This window comes from Lithobates pipiens, unplaced genomic scaffold (genome assembly GCF_037356315.1).
Source record: "Lithobates pipiens isolate NorthernLeopardFrog02 unplaced genomic scaffold, aLitPip1_a1.2 Scaffold_18, whole genome shotgun sequence".
Lineage (NCBI taxonomy): Eukaryota > Metazoa > Chordata > Amphibia > Anura > Ranidae > Lithobates > Lithobates pipiens.
The window spans coordinates 389,975,981-389,998,129 of NW_027507758.1; the positions used below are offsets into that span (position 1 = coordinate 389,975,981).

A 22,149-nucleotide genomic window follows, 5' to 3' on the forward strand; every position below is an offset into this window, starting at 1 on the left:
CATTCTATTCAAATTTTTATTTTTAATAACAATCTTTTACTTAGTGAGTTCTAATAATATAGTGTGTTATAGACCTATAATCGAAACACCTGCAGGCACCACAATTTGACAAAGCAATGTGCACAAATAAAGAAGGTTAAAAAGTGTTGTGCTATATGTGTACAGTGATATAAAGTGACGTTTTCAAAAAATAACAATAAAGAATAATGAATGAAAATATTAATGAAATATCCAATCAACTTGTGTATCATACAATCCTGTCCAGATTGTATACAATATATATGAATTAAAGTCCATATGTGACATCAAAAGAAAAATGTTCGTATGCATGAAAGCCCAAAGAGCATCATACTTCAGTATTGATAGAAAGCCTTGTTACTCCAAAGATCACCTTGGTGTGTAAGCTGCCACCAGTACAAAGGTTTAAATGTGCTTACCAGATTGTGTGGACTCAAATGCTATTAAAATTGAATCAGATGGGCATCAGGAGACTAAGCTCTCCCAGTCTTTAAACTGTATGGCATATCCACCATCTGTTTCCACATCAGTCAAGGTAAACTTCTCACTCAATAGGTCAATCGTCATAGAAGCAAAGCAAATCTCCATAGTGTAAAACATTTTACATCAAATTTATTAAAAGAATATTGCACTTACATCCAACAGGGAAAAACAGGGATGTCATCATGAAATCCAATAAAACATAGTAGTCGAACACAGTGGTTAGATGAACATCAACCCGATATGTTTCATCTGATAAGACATCATCTGGAGTCAAACATCTTGGTATCCGACGGACCAAGTTTTCCAGCTGGGCTATAAAATTTTCCGACAACATTATCAGATCGGACTTTGTCCGATCATGTGTAGAGAATTCCGATCAGACAAAGTGCCACGCATGCTCAGATCAAATTCCTAGACCGAAGCTATTGGCTACTAGCCTGAACGTAGTCCCGTCCTAATGAAATAACGTAATCACGTTAAGTACGATCGGATTTTCTGACAACTTTGTCCGACTGTGTGTATGCAACAGTTTCGGACAAAAGCCATCGGAAAAATCAGATGGATTTGGTTGTCGGAATGTCCGACCGTGTGTACAAGGGCTTCTACTTTTCTGCTCTGTGTAATGGTTTTGCACAGAGCAGCCCTGATTCTCCTATTCTCGGGTCCACCCCTGAGGATGGCTCCTCCTCTCCATTGAGTGCCCCCATAGCAAGCCATTTGCTATGGGGGGCACTTGTGCATGCTCGCTCTTGAGCCCAGCTGTGTGTGTCCTTAAGATACACAAAACAAGACTTGACCCCAATCCCCGCTCCCTCCTCGCTGGCTGTGCTTAATAGCAGCTGGAGCCAATGGCTACCACTGCTGTCTTTCAGCCAATGAGGAGGCAGAGACTTGGGAGAGCAGCCACTCTAATGCACATTGCTGAATTGCAATCCATGAATGCATAGTATGCATGAAGGAAAGAAACCTTCAACCTTTAGAACCACTTTAAAGGTAAAAAAAAAAAAAATGCAATGTCTGTGGCTCTACCACCCTCCATAAATTATTACTTGACACCACTCTCAGTCAAGCACTGACCCCACTGGTAGCCGGGCTTTCCTTTCTTCCTGCATCCATGGGCTTTACTAAGAGCAGCTGATGTGATTAGCTCCTTCTGCTCTCAGTCAAAACCTGTTCAAATCCAGAGCGGGGGGGGCAGAGCCAAACTGTGCTGTGTATATCTATGGATGCACACAGCCCATCCTGAGAGTGGGCTTGCACAAGGGCCCCAATAGGAGGGTATTTTCTATGGGAGCACTTGCAAGAGGAGGAGCAGGGAGAGCAGGCTTGGAACCTGAGTAGAGGATGTTTGGGGCTGCTCTCTGCAATACTATTGCACAGGGCATGTGACTATAACATGTTTATTATTTTAATAAAAAAAAAAAAACGAAGCTTTACAATTTTAAATATAGTAGAATTGATGCCTTACTAGTACCTATAGTTACAAGTACTTTGCACATCATCAGTATTCAATTGCTTCAATTGCTTTTCTGGAAAAGTCTGATTAACTTTGGGAAATGTCAAGTTGAAATAAAAAGACTCCTGATTCCACACTATGACAAGGCTATCAGACTAAATATATAAAAATACAATGCCCTGTGTAGAATTTAGATGAGACTGGTTACACAATGATAATGACTAATGACAGGCAAATAGTTAAAGGTGCTGTGGGCTGGAGCTGTTCTGGGAGAACAGTGCTGAAATCCTATCTCCTCTTTATTTGCTCAAAATCATTAGACACATACACTTCACCAGTGACACTGGCTGCACTCTGGACTGCAATGAGGCACATCAGCTGCACAGGTAACCAGTCTTATCTAACTTGTATATGTGTGTCTTATTTAATCTGCTCTGGTTGTTCAGTTTTAGGAGCTATGAAGCAATCTTACTTCTAATTTTACTTCTTATTTTCTTTACAATTATGTTTTTATTAGTAGTTTTTCTGTTTTATATTTATTTCATCAATTAGAGTCACAAAAATGGTACTTTCATTTTTTATGTGATATTGACTTACAATAATGGGAAATCCTAAAAGTTTAGACAATTTTACTGCAATGAATACAGGCTTAAATTTTGCATACAAAACCTTAACACAATGTTTTATATTATTAATGCATTCATGTGTAAGCGTTGTATTTTTATTTCTCTATGGTATAAGAGGCAATTGCCACTTAATAATACAATGGTGCACAGGACTGCTAGCGGGGGGTGGGGGGGGGGGGGGCAGGGGAATTCACATGCAGAGGAGTGATGAGCTGAATGTACCTGGATTCCATTTGGGATGGATTTGGTGAACATTACCTAAGTTCACATGCAAAATCCAAACCCCAATAATGAGTATTTTCAATGCTAATATGCAAAGTGTGTGTGTGTGTGTGTGTGTGTGTGTGTGTGTGTGTGTGTGTGTGTGTGTGTGTGTGTGTGTGTGTGTGTGTGTGTGTGTGTGTGCTGGGGGTGGTGCATAAGGACTGGGCACAGATTATGGAGGACATTTACCTAATCAAAAATGTTTTTAATTTGTTGGGCAGCAGCGATTTTAGTAACGATTAAGGTGAAGCATTAAAAATGCTAAATTCTTTTGAATAACATGCATAGGTGATGCCATGAACCTGCCTGTGAGGGGGCACAGTACAATGTACAATATACAACTTACTACAGAAAAACTAATATTTGGCTCCTGGCTGCTTCCTTCTGTTTATATAAAAATGGCTAGAAATTCCCTTCATCTTTTATCCTAGATGATGGTCTATTATAGATGTTAATGGGGGACCCATGCAAAAATGCATTGTGGGGTTCCTCCTTAAAAATATAACCAGGCTTAATCCTTGATGAGGTATGGATGGGGAGGGGGACCCCGCCGAAAAAAAGTTGGACAGGGTCCCCTCAAGTTCTCTACCAGACCCTCCAGGTCTGGTATGGCTTTTAAGGGGAGGCTCTTCCCAAAAAAGTGTAGGGTCCCCCCTAAAATCCATACTAGATCCTGATTTGAGCATGCAGCCTGGCAGGCAAGGAAAGTGTGGGACAAGTGTGTGCACCCTCATGAACCACACCAGGCCACATGCTCCCAACATGAGGAGCATACTCTGCAAGGGGTGACCTATGTTATGAAGACAAGAGCCTTTTCTCCCAACTCTAGTCTTGTGGGGGTTTGGAATTATATTCACCACTCCCCCATGTGAACAATTAAGGGGTATCCCTACTCATTCACAAAAAATGTAAAGTAAATATATAGCCCTTTAGTTTAAAAAAAATGTCCCTTGATCTTATTCCATCATCGGTAACAAAACCCAGCACTCTAGAGCCATGTCAGTCATGAAGAAACCATCTATATTCACATTGCACACATTCCAGGCTCAAAAAGAAATTGGTGCTGCAGCAAATGCCAGCTGTAGATATTTGCCAGCACACCACAGATCCTCAAGTTAAGTCCAAACCATTTTTTATTGAAGTACGTTCATATCACAAGCAAAAGAGTGCAACATTTCAGAGCCGCACAGGAACCCTTCGTCAGGCATGTGATCGTTACAAGCCTGACAAAGGGGTTCTCTGTGGCTCCGAAATGTTGTACTCTTTTGCTTGTAATGTGATCATGCTTCAATAAAAAATGATTTGGCCTTAACGTGAAGATCTGTAGTGTGCTGGAAAATATGTACACTGCATCATGCAAGTCATGATGGATGGCGCCCGCCGACCCGCAGAAAAAGGCATGTAACTATCAATACAATCTGCTCCTGATGACTGCTCACCAGGAATGACAGCTCCATAGCTGAAAGCTGAATGTAAACTAAGAAACAGGGTATACCCAGTTATGTAATTGATGAAATATGGACATGATCTTAATTGGTAAATCTTGTCACCTGGGATCCCTGTGACATGACTGGCAATATTTATATATGGGAAACTCTGTCTCTTTGTTTTCATTCCACTGTAGGGCCCAGGAGCTGCCAATTATGGTGAGCATTTGTCAGGCTAGGACATGTTTACAGGTCGGGGTGTTTTTTCCTTTGAGGTTTGGTGGACACTGTTCATTATAATTGACAATAATCTGCCTCACAGGACAACGTCATTGATGATAGATTTACATGGTAGTAATTTTTTTTTATAAAGGACTTGTCAAATGTGTGTGGAGTATTTATACACTATTTCATTTTTTATTTGAATGAACAGGGCTATGCAGTCATTTCTTATTCACATATGGGTAGATATATGGGGGTCCTCTTATTTTAAAAGGGGCTTCCAGATTCCAAAAAAGTCTTCCACCAGATCCCCACATCCTCCAAATTTAAGAGTATTGGGCCTGGTATGACTCATCCCCTCCTTTCCTGGCCAGTTTTTGGCACAGATTAGGGTCTGTGTGTATCTTTGGGGGGGGGGGGGCTCTTTTCTAGTTTTTTTGCATGGAATTCCCTCTTACAAACCATTCCAGGCCCTATGGATCTGTTATGGAATATGGGGGGTCCCACAATGTTTTTTTCTGTGGGGTCTCTCTTAATATTTATACCAGACCTGAAGGGCAGGTATTTATTTTTTTACAAGAATGGGGTAGTCTGCCACCATTTATGGCCCTTTTTTCACTTTTAGCTGTCAGTCGGACTTGCCAATTCTCTAACAACCAGCCTCAGCAGAAAGTTGTCACATTTAGCAAAGGTAGTAATATCGCTGTTAAATGTATCAGTTCCTGCTGCAGTTGGAGATTTATCTCAGGTCCAACACCAACATCATTTTAGCATGACTATTCACTGAACTCCAAATGTAAAATTCAGACTGAATATGGGTTTGGTTCAGACCCAAAATTAATTCCCTAACGCAGAGTCAAAAGTCAGTAACAAGAAGTACATTTTTGTTTTGGTTAACAATATAGAGTTGTATGTCTTACTTTTTCTTGATGATCAACTAAGAATATTGTTTACTCTTGTAGTGTTATACTATGAGTATAACTGTAAAAGTAAAAATATATGAATGATTCTGTGGTCTTTTTTTCAGCCCTTTGGTTAATTCTTTTAAACCTGTCTGTACTTCAAGCTTCACATTGTAAGAGCCTAAAAGAGAAATGTAGAAATTCCAAGGATGAGTGTGAAGGACTCTGGAATGCAACACAAAGATTTTGTGAATTTTCAGGTACTTCAGTGCCCTAAAAATATATGCTTTATTTCTATTTTAGGACTCCTAAAGATGGTGACGTTTTTTAATTATAATACAACATTTAAGATGGCATGTTCTAGATTAATTCAGAACCTAATAATATCTTCTTCATATTTTTACAAAAGATATGTCTGTATTTTAAAGTGAATCTGTAGTTACGCTGAATCTTTTACAATGGCATAAGCATGTAATTAGTGATGCTTGCATATCTCCTTGGTAACCTTTTATAGCACTATAAAGCCAAGGGTGCCCTAAAACTCAAAGATTCACTGACCAATAATGACATATAAGAGTTGCAAACCTTGAGTTCTAGGTATCACTGCATATTTATTCATATTCATTTGTTCATATTGAAGTGACCTTAGATAAAGTTACTAGTTATCAATATGTAATAAAAAGGGAAAATACACATACACTTTAAGGCTTTCTGTAGGTTTTATAAAATGACGTTGATTTCATATCCCTTTATATTTTCAATTTGTGGTCAAAATCTTTGTTTAACTACTTCAGGACCAGCATGTTACACCCCTTGTCTGTTCAGGCCAATGTTTAATTTTCCTCGCTTGGATAGTTTAAATGATAATTACTCCATCATGCAAGATTCAGATGCATTGATCTTTCTTTTGGTGGCAATTAGTAACATTGAGTCATAAATAAACCCCAAAAAATGTTTATCGTCACAACAAAATAATCCCACAATCATTGGTGGTCAGTGGCCTTTTATGCACAAGCTTTAAGCATAAAGAAATTAGAATGTAGAAGAACAAGTCACATACAGTATATCAAAAAACAGAGTGGAACACAACAGGTTATGGTTCAATAATGTATAGTAAACAGTGGTATCAATTTGGATATCATATAAGAAAGATCTTTAAAAAATCGAATCTGCTTGGCAGAAAAACCCCTACAAAGTATTCTGTTGATTACATAAGAGCTTTATTCTGTACCCTGTTATAACCTAGTAGATATAAACATATATTCATGAAAATGTTTTGTGACTTTTGTTAGCATTATGATGTGAGCACATAACTATTTGCAATAGGCCCAAACATGCATCATAGTCCCAGGTGCTGATAAGCACTGTCAGAATTTATTGGAGTTACTAGGATCCATCGCATGGAGCATTTATACCAGCAAGATATAATCCTATTATTACGTTCTTGATGACATGGAAAGCGTATGTGCTAGCAAGAGGGACTTTGTCCAGTCTGAGTGTGATATGAAGGTCCCCAGGTTGGACTCCAATCAGGCTAAAAAAGAAGGGTTATCGAAAAAATAAGAGAAACTAGTAATGTACAAATTGTGGACAGGATGTGCGTTGGTCTCTGCTCCTGTAGCAAAAATGCATTGAATTTTGTCAGAAGTCTGTTAAAGTGAGAACTAGGGTTGAAAGCCTGAATAAAAGTGTGAAGACGATGTCTTTGTAACCATACTGATCTGCAGGTAGCTAACAGATGAGTAATGGACCTCGCTGTGGGGATGTTGTTACTGACCAAAATCTGGATTAATCCGGTGTTATCTGTAGACTTCCATTGAAGGAAGGATTGGATTCTGAGTGCCAGTGGGAGTTCTAAGTTGAAAAATAGAGGGGTCATGGGACCGATGTAGGTGAATAACATCTGCTTATCTGGCAAGGTAACCCAAACCTTCCAGGTGGAAGACATTCACATTGACAAGTCTTTGTTATGAGAGCACAAATGGGGACATCTCTAAGGTAAAGATCTCAACTTTTAGAATATAAAATCTTCCTCTAGGGTCACCCATTGTTTGGAGGCAGCGCTGTGGAACTAGTCTACAAATCTAGTGAGGGAAGCTGCTTGTAAGGTAGTAAAATCTAAGAGAGCGACAGTAGATATAGGCCTAGTATGGGTGAATCTACTGATAAAGGAAATTTTGAGGGCCCAAATTAAGGAATGTATTGCTTTCTAAAGTACGATAAGTGGTTTAATGGGAGGGGAAGTGCAAAAACATAGAGCAACTTGGGTAGGATGTCCATCTTTATGATATTAATCCTACTCACCCAGGAGAAGGAGGATTTATTGTATTTTTTGAGTAGCTGCACAGCTGAATGGGGAATAGTTCAGCTACAACAATTTATAGCGATCTCAAGGAATATGAATTCCTAAATAATTGATGGTGAAGGGTGGCTTTTTAAAGCAGAGCTCCACCCAAAAGGGGAACCTCCACTTGTCTGCCTCCTCCCCCCACCCCTGCCACATTTGGCACCTTGTGGGGGGGGGGAGAAGGTACCTGGTTTTGACAAGTACCCGCTCCCACTTCCAGCTGAGTTGGCCATGGGGAACTCAGCTGGAAGTTCAGCCCCTGCTGCAGCCAGCCTATTGGGAAAGTACAGTGCGATTTGTGGATGCACATAGCAAACCAGCTTTGAAGCCCCAAGATGATGCCGTCAGCACCTGAGAGCCGATTCTCAATATCATCGCAAGATCCCTGGACAGGTAAGTGTCCCAATAGTAGAAGTCAGTAGCTACATTATTTGTAGCTGCTGATTTTTCATTTTTTGTTGGGGGGGGGCTGGCTGTTCATCATTCTTGACCTTACATTTACTGAGGGGCCCCATACCTATCCAATTATTTCAAAAGATTAGGAACAATCACATTTTAATTGATCATGTATAACAAAAGATCATCCATGTAAATTGACATTTTATTTTTTTGACCCTTAAAGGGTAATAAACTTTGCTTGGTCAATTGTACCAGCAGGTATGCTTAAAATATTAAGTGTGCCTTCATTCCAGAACTGTGTGACACAATGGTGACTCCCATGTGTGGGAGTGACCTCATTGCGGCTTCGGCCATTTAACCTCCCTGGCGGTATGATTAGTTCTGATTTTAGGTGCTAAAAGTGTTCAAACCAGAGTCTAGCAGACATCCCGGATATGATAAAATGTATAATATAATAAATAATGATAATAAATAATAATAAAAATTATTCAATAATGTAATCAAATCCAAAAACACTGAAATGTGCCAATTTGCAGAATTGTCGCTGTCATTAGATTTAGTGTTTGATGATGAATTTCCCCACAAATCGCTATCGCTCAATTCTGCAAGTGATTATAATTTATTATCGCTGTTTTCTAGTTGGTCTAAAATCACTTTTGACATAAAGGGACAGTTTTTGGTTGCTATGGGCAATCTCCAAATTCCAGGCAGAAAAAACTGTATTTATAATATAAAAGTGCATGCAGGGCACTGCACAGACCACTAGGGACAAAGAGGGTGTGTAATTTTTTTTATACAGTACTGTAATCTGTAAGATTACAGTACTGTGTGTGCTTTGTGTGTTTTTACTTTTTTGAATTTGGTGCTGATCTCCGCTCCTGTGCGCCGTAACTTCGCAGGGAACGGAGCTCGGCGGCACGAGGTCACTGTGTGAATCCAGCGCAGGACAGCTCGCTCACACAGTGTGGAGGACATCGCTGGATCCAGGGGACAAGGTAAGTAAGTCTCCCTGTATCCAGCGATGCGATCCCGAGTCTGGCTTGGGGTTACCGCTTATGGTACTGAAATCCCAGCCCGAGCCAGACTCGGGATCACCACCAGGGAGATTAAACAGCCAGAGTCTGTAAACCTGAAAAGATGACCAGGTAAAGATGGAAGCCCTAGCAGCAGTAATAGTGCATTGTTCGAGGGATCCGTTTTACAGGTAAGTTTGTATTAATATGCTAGTATGCAGTGTGGCTATACAGCTCATGGATTGCTTTCATTAGAAAGCCAATGTTCAGCTTCTGTAACCCCCTGCTGTCGCTGCCACTGCCATAAGCCTTACAGCGGTCGCAGCAAAAAATGTTAAACAAGCCCACAAGTCTTGCTTATTAGTGTCATTTTCAAACCCCACCCCTCCCCATCATTGCTGAAGATTGACTCTTTGAATCCCCTCAAAATATTTTCAAGATATCGTGGCTCAGTGCTCCCTGCTGTCTAATAAAAGTTGGACCAGCAGATTTCTGAATGCTGGGCACGTAAAACAAATGTAAATAAAATAATGTGCGATTACATGCACCTGCCTTACAAAGAATGCCATCTGCCCATTAAAAGAGGATCTTCACCCTGAAAACAAAAAAATAAAAGTCAGCAGCAACAAATACTGTAGCTGTTGACTGTCAATAATAGGACACTGTTCCTGTCCAGGGATCCCTTTCCCTGTCAAGAGATCCAATGCTGTCCTCCCCCATGCCAGCTCTTCTGCCATCTTTGGGTCCAGGAGCCAGCTTGTTTACTTTGGGAAGCCAGCTGTAACTGTTTACGGCTTCACGGCCAGCTTCTTACTGTGCATGCATGAACAGTGCTGCTCTTTGTGAATGGTCTTTTGACAGCTTTTGTGGACCTGTGATGTGTCCCAGAAAGCTGTGGGGACAGGAGGGGGAGAGGGGGGTCAAAACCAGGCACCCACTCCCCTCCTAAAGAAAAAAAAGGCATGTCAAAACTTAAAGGGGGGGGGGGGAGGAGGCAGACAAGAAGAATTTCCATTTTAGTTATAATGCCTGGTGACTTGTGTATGTACATTTTAGCTTAAAGCATATCTTCATGTTTGCAGTCAAATTTGAAAAAACCCTGCTATATGCTTATGTGCTCCCAATCACACAGCATACGAGAAAAAAAAATCTTTTTATACCTTGTACATGTTTCTTAGGATATGGTGTTATGGCTGACTGCAAGGTTTTTTCAACAATTGAAAAGGACAGGATGAGCTCCCTTTCATTATCATAAAATGCAAGAAGCCTGGCTTCTAAAACTTAACTCAGTGTTAGGACAGACAGTGTTAAAATCTAGTACAGAGTTAATTATGGCAAAAAGCCTCCTCATACACAAAGATAACTGGTGTTATAGTCTTGTTCAATATTTTTATTGAATCTTGTAGAAAAGAAGACAAGAGACACATCTTACAAGAGAGGAAAAATGAAGATTCATGGATACAATATAGGTTATTATAAATGCAAGGATCTAAATTAAAGTAAAAGATGATGTGGAAAATTGGTAAAGCATGCCTCCGGACCACCCATCCACCCCATATGGGCTCAAACTGTGAATGGGTGGGGGCATGGCCATCCAAAAACTAGAAATGTTATTAATAATAGTAATAACATTACTATTACTATCTCCCAAGGTGGTGACCCGGCTCCCAATAGGAATAAGTAATATTACCTCAATAAAACATGAATTCTAGTAGGGTAACAATAATGACTGGTCAAAATCAGAAGAAAAAAAGTGCTTAACCCCATGGTTGCCAAATCATACGGAATGTATTAATATTATTTTCTTTGATAGCTGTCATTTTAGCAAAAGTGAGAGCCTTGTTCATTCTATGTTTGGCTTCTGCAACAATCAGAGTATTGGACTCTCATGCCTTGGCAATGGTTTGTTTGGCTGCAGTATTAATTTGAACAAGTAATTGGAATTGAGTCTGGGTGAGTGTAGCCAGTTTAAGGTTCAAGAGTGCGATGGCTGGGTCTGGGGCAATAGTGGTTTCTAAAGCTATAGAGGCCATTCTAAAAATGTTCTTCCAGAATTCTTGAGCCACCGGCATTGCCACCATATGTGAAAGTGGGTACCTGATGTGGAGCAACCTCTAAAGCAATTATTAGGATAGGATGGGGTAAATTTTGCTACTAGATACCAATGCGCCAGAACCTTGAAGTTAGTTTCCAAAGCAAAGCAATTAGGAGATGATGATTTGGTGGTTAACGAGATATTAGACCAGTCATTGATGTCAAACATTCGTCCTATATCCTGTGCCCATTTAGCAGTATATGAGGGAAGTACATTGTTAGCAGTAATACGTTTTTGATACGAGTGAAATTAGCCCTCTAACGTGTGGGTCACTCATACAAATATGTTCAAATTACAAATACGTACAAGTCGTGTACCTGACCAAGGAGAGGCATATAAAAATTCCTAATCTGTAAGTATTGAAATAGTTCATTACTAGGGAGCCCATCATTTGTGCATAACATAGGAAATGTCTGAAAAGTATCTGCAGAGACTAGTTTATAAAATGTAATCAAATTCGTGGAAGTCCATGCAGAGAAAGATTTAGGAAACTTCCAAGCAGGATAAAAGGCTGGGTTCCCAAGAAAGAAAAGGAGGGGGTTATGTGTTGATTGAAGCTTATGAGATTTACCAAACCTATCCCAAATAGCCAACGAATGCTTCCTAATGGGATTAGTTATATGACATCTATGCTCTGTGTACCCTATCCATCTCTAATCTCTCTATAGGAATACCTGAAACAGTGCAATAATAGTGGCTTGAACATCAAGGACAGACTCAGGGATACCTCTAATCTGCAAGTTAGCCCTACGGTCCCTATTCTCTTGGTCCTCTAAACGGGACTGTAGTACAGCATTTTCTTCCTTAAGGTTCTTAGATTCAGAAATATGTTGCTGTGTTTGGCATTCAATATCATTCACTCGTATTTCTAACTCTGCTGTTCTCTTCCCCAGCTCTCTAATTTCTCTTCTCAGCTTATCAGTAATGTGGTCAGATGTCTGTTTAAGAGCTTTCTGTAGTATACGTTCAAAGTTTTAAATTATATCTGACTGAAGTACTGTCGGTGAGCTTCCTGTATCTGAGTCAGACTCAAAAGTAACATCCAAAGTGTTAATGTTAAATTTCAATGGCTTGGCAGATTGTGAAGTGTTTGGCTGTGAGGAGACTGCCACTGCCATCTTGGATGACGGCCAGGATGGCACTTCTTTAGTATTTTCTGCCTTAAATTGTGGTCTTTAGCACCATAATAACGGTACCTGAGGGCTTTATAAATGATTGACTGGTGGTTTTGCTGATTTTCTGCACCACTGGTACTTTTAGTTCTACGGTGCGAACGTCCCTGGAGCGGAGCTCTAAGCAGACATTACCTTCTTCTCAGGCACCCGCAACTGGTGTTGTTTTACACAAATGAATAGTGAAGGATGAACTTCCAACGGAATGTTTTGCGAACGCGAACCGCAGCCAAAAGTTTGCGAACCTCAAGGTTCGCGGCGGACCCCATTGACTTTAATGGCAGGCAAACCTTAAAAACCTCCAGGTCATATTTTCTGCCACAAAATACTTACTAGCTGTGCACACATAGTCCCACAACATGGACACTGACATAACAAAAGTATTAAGTGAATCTGGGATGGACAACGACAAGCATTCTTTTTTTATATGTGAAATTTTGACAATTCAGGAGCACATGAAGGCCATGGAGGAGAGGCAAGGTCAGGGCAGGCTACGAAGGGGGTGCAGGAGATGATCAGTGCCACAGTCAGGGCAGCGCAGTCCTGTGCCAGTGTCCCAGTGTGCCAACCTGTGCTTGAGCCCCTTCCTCTGCCCGGCCATTACCCCCACCTATGCAGGGCTCCACTGCAGTTGTCCGGAGGTACCAGTCCAGTGCTGATCCATTTTACTCAGGGCCAATTTTAAGAACTGGGAACTAGGATTGTGCCTAAAAACCACTATAGGAGCAACACCTAAATGTGCCAGAACAAGACAGCTGAATTCCAGTCTGCTGACAGTGCTCTTGTATAAACAGGCATGTGGCTTTGTTTAACCACTTGCCGACCGCTGCACAGTGATATACGTCGGCACACTGATATACGTTGGCACACTCGCAGCAGTGGGCAAATGGGCATACCTGTACGTCCTCTTTAAATGGTGGGGCTAGCGGGTGTACAGCATGACACAACATGTACCATAAAAAATATTGTTTTTTTTCAAAATTGATGCTCTTTTTTTGTTTATAGTGCAAAAAAATAAAAAACGCAGAGGTAAGTAAATACCACTAAAAGAAAGCTCTATTTGTGGGGAAAAAAGGACGTCAATTTTTTCTGGTGTAACGTCACACAGCCACGCAATTGTCAGTTAAAGCAACGCAGTGACGAATCGCAAAAAGTGCTCTAGTCAGGAAGGGGGTAAAATCTGAAGCAGTTAAACTTAGGAATGGGTTTAGTTGACACCATATATAGCCGAATAGGTGGCTGTAATATACTATTAAAGTGACTGAGTGCACCAATAATAAGGATAGTTTGACTGTAGAGGTAATTTTGGGATATGTATGGGCAACACTTCTGTCTTGGTAGTGTTAATTTTATAACCTGACAGAGAACTAAAAGTAGACAACACTCTATAAAAAAAATGACAATGAAGTTAGGGGATCTGTTAAAATTAGTAAAATATCATCAACAAAATGGGATAGTTTGTATTCCTTGTGTTGTACAGAAACCCCGTGGATATCTATGGTCAATTGTATGGCCTCAGCAAAAGATTCTAAGCATAAGATAAATAATAAGGGTGATAATGGACATCCTTGCTGAGTACTGTTATTTACTGGAAAAAATTTGTGATAAAACAGAAGACAGTTTAACCTGGGATGAAGGGTAAGAGTATAGTTATGGCATTAAAAAAATGACCTCTAAAGCCAAAAGGTGCCAGAGTTGGGAACATAAAAGGCCATCCAAATATGTCAAAGGTCTTTTGAGCATCTAATGTCAATAACAAAGCAGCAGTCTTAGTTCTATTGAGCACCAAGTCTGTTTTCTGTCTAGTGTTAGCACCTGCCTGTTTTGTAGGAACTAAACCTACTTGGTCTTTATGTATGGGTTAAGGGAGCAGTAGTTATAACCTATTGGCCAATACCTTCATAAAGATTTTATAACCAGACTTAAAGTGTTACCAAACCCAGTAATATGAAAATAGTTCATCTCACCACAGTGCCCACAGATTATAAATCTTCCTTTTTACAATAAAATACTGCCACTATATATCTTTTGGCTGATATGTATACCACAGTCAGTGATAAACTGCACAGGTACTCCAGTGTTGAGAGTTCAGGAAGGAGGGGATTTCCACTGCAGCCTGTATACATGCCCACATGTGTGATGTCAATATCATGTGACCTGGCTAGTTCAGCTCAACAAGGAAATATTGAGCATGCAGTATGTGTTACTTTGCCTGTGTTAGCTGGCTTTCCCCAGATAGACAGTGCAGGAAGGAAGGACCTATGCATACAGGATAAAACAACCTTTTCACACAATGCAGAGGATAAACCCCTTAAGTACCACAGTGAGTATAACAAGCATACTATTCTGCATATACAAACAGATTTTACTGTTGTTGGTTTAGTAATACTTTAAACAAGGCTATAAGCCTATAATTGGCAAGGGAGGTTGGCTTTTTTCCAGGTTTCTGGATGACTGTGATATATGAATGCATAAATTGGGAATGAGTGACGCCCCCTTTAAGATGAAATCGATAAAGACCAATCAAAAAGGACCCAGAATTTGTAAGAGTGTGTCTTACTATGCAAGTCCATCTGGGCTAGGGGATGTGTAGATTTTTGACAACCACTGAGAGTTCTTCCACAGAAATGTCAGCAATAAAGAATTTCAGATCAGAAGGAGATAGCTTGAGTTGGTTAAGAGAAGTAAAGCATTTGTTGAACCTCCTCTTGTTTAATGGAAGGGTAGTTGTCTGTGGTGAGACAATTATAAATCCTATGATAAAAATCTCCAAAGGTCATAGCCATCGATTGAGGCTAGTATGTGGGAGTACCATCAAACAGGTAATCAGGTAGAGCCTGAAAAGTAGACATAAGCCCTTAAAAATCAATATACACAATTAATATCCATAATTAATAAAACAAAAAAAAGTTTTATATAATTAAATCCAAAAGTTCAAATAAACATCTAGTCTATAATGAGGCATGTGCAATTAAAGTGTTCCATGCTCAAAAAAATATTTTTTAAAAGGTGCTCCAGTCCAAAAAGTGTTTCCCAAGCAATGTGGCCTCTTACCAAACAGGAACGATCTTGAGTTACAGAGATCAAATGTACGTTATCGCTCCACGGATGGTCGATGCTGTCACCATCAGACCTCTGGATAGCTCTATGACCCCGTCAATGAGACTGGGGTATAAAAGACCAGAAGCATGGCCGTGGGACCAACCAACAAAAAGGTAAAAAAAAAACTGGATGAACAAAAAAAAAAGACTCATGTATGGGTTGCCTTACTCTGAACCACTGTGTCTTGTACACCATGTTTTAAGATCACATACTTGTGACTGCTGCACACTTTTTATTACATACAGTAGACCCCTGATCTGTACATTTTATTTAACAGTGCACAAACTAGGGTGCTGCATTCTGTATGCTGTGTAGTATATTACATACTCTGAACCACTGCGATCTGTGCACTGGACATTTTTTTAGAAAAGCAAATTATATTCTGTTCAAAACAGACACACTTTTAGTATATATTTACAATTACTATACACATGAGCCGACTTTATTATACTTGACCATTTAAATATAAATTAACCTTGTATTGCTTTTTACTATTTATAGATGTTTTCTCATTGCACATTGTTCTGAAGTTACCTTTTAATGGAAGTTTAAGCAATGGTTATATAATATCGTAATATAAAGACTTTTAGTTGTATATATCCAAGCCATAAGCTATTTTAATTCCAAACATTAATAATTGTTAATATTTGTAATAATCAACCTTAACCATTACTCTAGAAGTGCCTTTATTGTTGTTAGATGTCCCTAGCGTAAGTTGTAGATCTGGTACTTTTGTTTTTATTTCAAATGCAAGATAAAATAAAATTGTGCAAGTTGCATTGTAAATGTACATTGTACAGAGAGTCTTTGTTGGTTTTATCCTCCAGCACAAACATCAGTCCTTTTTTTATCACTATTTAGTGTTTGCTTTTAATATTTATTCAGCTGTATGTCATGGGGGAATACTATTGGTGCTCAGCCAAAAGTATTATTTATTCTGATCTTAAATGTAATACGAGCAGTAACATATGAATATTTGAAAATATATAAATGTGAAGTTAATAGAAATGGTGCTCCACCCAATTAATAGTAGCAAAATGATCATTATCTTTAAATCTCTTAAAACTAAGAGCATTTTTCGTTCTTCATATACGCATATAAATCAGTTCATGATTAAATAAATAAATGTGCAGTAAAGTTCTGAAAACCGGTTCTAGCATAACCTATAATATTTATTGTGGCAGTGTTTAAATAAGTCAAAGGTTAAAATGTTAATGTACACCAAAGGTAATGCAGAAATATATAATGTATGACATTTATCATTTTTGTTACAGTAAAGCTGGCCACAAACTGATCAAAATTCTGATCAGTGTGTGAATGTCCCTGTTTCACAGAAGTCAAGCATTTGATTGATTGGTAGCGTATTTGGACAGCAGTGAGAGCCACAATGTCCCAGTGGGGGGATTAAAGAAATTAAAAACAAACAGATTCCTCAATCCACACAAATGAGGTGAATAGCTGAATCTGTTTGTTTTTCATTTCTTTAAGCCTGCTTGGTGGAAAACAAAAAATCATCAATGGCCATCTTTAGGAGCAATGAGGAGCCAACAACAGGAGCATTTGGTGAGGATTCTGTAAAATCTTTGGAAGAGCCCTCCAAATAATTCACATTACTGAGCAAATTTCTGTCATATCAATTCCATTAAAGCACCACATTTGAACTCTATGAAACTGGATTGACTTATTTTGAATCAATGACCTGAAGAAATCCCTATGCAAAAGCACATTTGGACATCAAGGCCTAGATAAGACATTTCTATACTAACACCTGTCACTGTCACGGTTTACTGACACTATCTACTTTGTTGTCATTGAAAACAAATTACTGGTTCTTTGGGAAATATATATCTTCTCTTATTGTCAGTAAATATGTTTCCATAGTCTTAGAGTGACCTAAATTCACTACTGAGGCCCATTGAAAAATTGATGCCAGAAAAACATGGTTGAGCAGGGACCAGCTAAATTTTAACCAGTGTGTGACAGTCCTTGTTTAACAGAAGTTGATTGTTTGAGCCCATCCACCTTGTTTTTTTCTACCCACCGGTTTGCCATGCATGTTGTTATGACTTCTGTTTCAATATGGTGTCTATTTGAATGCAAACTGCAATAACATGGCTGAAATTGACTGGCTCACTATTAAATGAAATGCATGTGCACCTAGCAAATAGGCATATTAACTACTTGCTTACTAGGCACTTAAACCCCCTTCCTCCCCAGGCCAATTTTCAGCTTTCAGCACGGTCACTCTTTGAATGACAATTATGCGGTCATGCAACACTATACCCAAATTACATTTTTTCCCCACCACAAATATGGCTTTCTTTTGGTGGTATTTAATCACTGCTGAGTTTTCTATTTCTTTTGCAAAACAAAACAATTTTTATAGTTTGTTATACAATTTAGCAAACAGGTAATTTTTCTCCTTTGTTGATGTGCGCTGATGAGGCTGCACTGATGGACACTGATAGGTGGCACTGGTGGGCACTGATATGTGGCACTGATGGGCATTGAAAGGTGGCATTGAAGGATAGCATTGATAGGTGGCACTGAAGGGCACTGCTAGGTGACACTGATAGGCAGCACTAATGAGGCACTGATTGTCAGCACTGATGGGGATTGATAGCTGGAACAGGTGGGCATTGAAAGGTGGCACAGGTGGGCATTGGTAGGTGGCACTGGTGGGCATTGGTTGGCAGCATTGCTATGCACTGGCAGGTACCACTGGTGGTCACTGGCAGGTGGCACTGGTGGGCACAGATACTTGGGTGATGTCTCATCTACTTCGCTGTCCCTCTGACACAAGCCACTGTTAATGCGAACAGAAAAACAGATCTTTTGTTTACATCACATGATCAGCTGTCATTGGCTGACAGCTGATCACGTGGTGAGGGGTCGGGATCGGCCCCTTACTCTGATCATTGCTTAATAGATGACGTCTATTGAATGACGGCTACAGCACGCAGTTAAGGAAACCCTTTATGTACAGTAATGGGCAAAAGTTTTAGGCAGGTATGAACAAATGCAAAAAGTTTGAATGCCTTCAAAAATATATGTTTTAAATGTTTATTTTCATCAGTTTACAGAATGCAAAGTAAGTGATTTTAAGAAAATGGATAGTGGATTTTTTTTGTATATTTTACTTTTTATTTTATTTTTACAATTTAACTTTCAAATATTTATTACAATTCTTTCTTCTTCTTTTTTTATCAGCCCTGTTGGGGGGGGGGGGGGGGGCTTTGGTGAGATATCAGGGATAGAAGGAGATAAACAAACTCCTGACATCTCCCCTTTGAGATAGGGAAGGGGGCTAAGGACACAGATTCCCCAGTCCCTTTCACTGCAGCCTCAGCAGAGGATGAATGGACAGGGCAGGGACAGAGGCTCCTGTTCATTCATAAATGGAAGCATTGTAAACACAGTTTACGATGCTTTGTTATGAATGGACAGAGTCAGTGATCACTGACTCTGCTCATTTAGAGAAGGAAGGCGTGGGTAAATTACATATTTACCAGATCCTTCCTCTTCTTTGCACTCTGACAGATCTGGGACGGGGGGGGGGGGGAGCAGAGAGGGAGACTCAGAGGAGGACATAGAGGACCCTGGGAGCTGGACTAGGATACAGGGGACAGTCGGAGGGGATCGGTGTGGTGGGTGGGGAGTTACACTCACCGATCTCCCTGTGTGGCTTTCAATAAAGCAGCTGAAAGCTGTGGGATGGAGAGGAGGAGAAGCGGCTGTCAGCTGCTTTATTCAAAGTCACACAGGGAGATCGGTGATTGTAACTCTCCCCACTGCTGCACTGATCATCTCTAAGGCTGTCCAGGTATTGGATTAGGCAACTGAACATTTTCATGAGTATGTATTCGTCCAAATGTTCGATATCTAGTATCAGTACGATTGCAACTCTAGTTTTAATTAACAAAAAACATCTAGGTACATTTTTCCTAATTGATATACAGCTGTCATATAACCCAGCTCTTTTCAAGCCGGTCTGCAGGAAAGCATCAGGGGGAACAGCTTCTAGTCCTCTGCTGCTAGTCATGAGTTCACAAAAAATAAATAAACGCCTTTGGAATTCAGAGTAGAATTAAATAATGAATATCAATAGACTGTTTTAAATTGTCATACAAATATATACAGTGTATTTGAAATCAAATATTATTTTTGGACAATAACATGGTGTGGGGGAAATTCTGACAGTCACAGGCTGTGTCACATCCCTACAGCCTGTGTCTTACAATAAGATTGAAGCTTCCATCTATCTACATGTAATATCCCACCCCCTTTGTGTTTAGCTGTTTAGTGGGCATGGAGGAGGATGTGTATATGTCCACATGTGTGACTCTATAGTCACATGGGCTGCTCAGATGTGATAGGGAGGAAATTATCAGCATAGAAATTCACTGAAAACTGGGCATGTGCAGAGCTGCCAACACTGCTCTGCAAAATCCCTAGCTGCATTGGGGACTTGGACAGAAGGTGGAGTTAGAGAAAATCAGCATCAAACCAGGCTTTTTGAATACAAAAAAGAATCTCATAGTGGCTAAGTGTCAGGGCTGGGCTCAGACCTTCCTTCTCTGAGCTGGCCATTCAGCTGTTGGCTAATTGCCAGCTCCTATATCTCCACAGTGACTCTCCTGTTGAGATATATCCTGCTCGTCAGCCCTGCCTACTTAAGCCATCCAGCCCAGATGATCTTTGCCTTCACCTTGGCCAACATCACAGAGACTATCTCCTGCGTTCTTGTTAAAGACTTGCTTAGCTGACATTCCTTCTGGCTCCAGATCCTGCTTGCTGTTCCATTACTCTGATTCCTGGCTCTCAGATTTTTTGGCTTGTCTGACTATCCCTTCTGGTTACCAAAACTTTGGCTGATTTGACTATGTTTGTTCTATTTACTTTTATTTTTAAACAAGTGTGATTTAACTGTACTTCAGTCTCGGTCTGATTCGCACAGCTCACCTGAAATCTCCCACTGTGGCTGCTTTGGTACAGCATGTGTTGCAGGTCACCCCTGGTGATGCTCCTGTCTCTGTGCAGGTACCCGCCTCAAGTATTACCTCTATAAGAGGTATGTATGGTTCCGCTCCGCTTCCCCTGGGATTTTGGGGTGATCCAGTCCAATGCAGAGGGTTTCTTAACCAGGTTGAGATATACTATGAGATGCTGCCCCAGGCATTTCCCACTGACAGAAGCAAAGTAGGTTTCATGATATATTTGCTTTCTGAAAGAGCCTTGGCCTGGGGCAAACCCTCTATGTGAGACGCAAAAATCTGTTGTCTTAAATTACCCTGAGTTTGTGGCTTCTTTTAAAAGGGTATTGGACTTTCCCGCATGCTTCGCTTCTGCTGCCAAGTGCCTCGTGTTCATCAAACAGAGTACAGGAACTGTTGCCGATTATGCCATTAAAAATTCTGTACTCTGGCAGCAGAGGTTGCTTGGAACAATGAGGCCCTCATGGCTGCTTTTTCTCATGGTCTCTAAAATACCATCAAGGATGAGATAGCAGCCCGAGATATACCCACTGAGCTGGAGAAGTTGATCATGTTTGCCATCCTCATTGACTCCATACTCGGGGAAAGACTCTCTGTTAAGGATCACTTGTGGAAGCCTCCTGTACATTTGTCTCTGAGCTTTGCAGTCTCACCCTTGCTTCCCTCACCTCCTATGCCTCTTGGTACCGAGTCGGTCAGTGAAGGTGAACCCATGCACTTGGGCTTCACGCCTCTCTCTGCGGATGAGAGAACCCTTAGAAGGAGGGAGAGATTGTGCCTTTATTGTGGCCAGGTAGGTCACTTTTTGAAGTCCTGTCCTACCCATCCAGGGAACGCCCAAACCTTGTGGTCCTGTCATGGACAGACCTTAGGTGGTTTTGTTTCATCCGAAGTTATCCAGAAGGATGAGCCTCTGGTTTTGATAACCCTATCTTGGGTTGAGTCATCCGTCGAGATACAGGCTCTGTAGGCTCTGGGGCTGCAGGCCTGTTGATTGATGTTGCCTTTGCATCGAAGCACTCGATTCCGCTGCAGCTGCGTGACACTCCTCTTGCCATTGAGGCTCTTGACAGGAGACCTCTACAGCCTGTGACTCATGAGACTGTTCCATTGTCCATGGCCATATGGGGTTCTTCATCATGAGATAACCCTATTCCAAGTTATTTCCTCACCTAAATTTCCGCTGGTTATTGGTTATCCTTAGTTACAGAGGCACAACCCCTGAACGGAATTAGAATCTGGACTGCCGCACTCTTGAGAAAAAACACCTTTGTTTATTTTAAAAAATCACATCAAACATGCCTCTCCAGAAATTTAAGTATGAAGAGAAAGAAATCTCACCACTCCAGGAACAAACACGCAGATGTTGAACTCCTCTCCCGGCGCACGGAGGCCACAGGTGCAGGCAATTGCCAATAGCAATGAGCGGAAGTAGACTCTGGACTGCCGCACTCTTGAACTTTACTTTTTTTTCCTCTTTTCCTTTTTTCTTTTTGGTGCTTGGCTGCTGAGGTTCATGCCCGACTCCCGGATTTTATCGCCCCGTGGAGACGCCTTCCCCTTCAGTGCACGCTGGAAATGTTTGTCGCATCAACACTGGCTTTACTTACTTTGTGCCTTTTTCTGTGA

The 22,149-nt window shown here is 40.5% G+C and overlaps 1 protein-coding gene across 1 annotated transcript in view; it reads left to right on the forward strand.

Moving 5' to 3' along the window:
* The first annotated feature begins 2,248 nt into the window (after window positions 1–2,248).
* GFRAL (GDNF family receptor alpha like) overlaps window positions 2,249–22,149 on the forward strand; it is a 118,720-nt gene continuing 98,819 nt past the window's right edge. Inside the window, exons 1-2 of the mRNA XM_077487816.1 lie at window positions 2,249–2,343; window positions 5,524–5,658. Coding sequence (XP_077343942.1) covers window positions 2,322–2,343; window positions 5,524–5,658 — 157 coding nt within the window. The 5' untranslated portion in view covers window positions 2,249–2,321. The remainder of the gene's footprint in view (window positions 2,344–5,523; window positions 5,659–22,149) is intronic.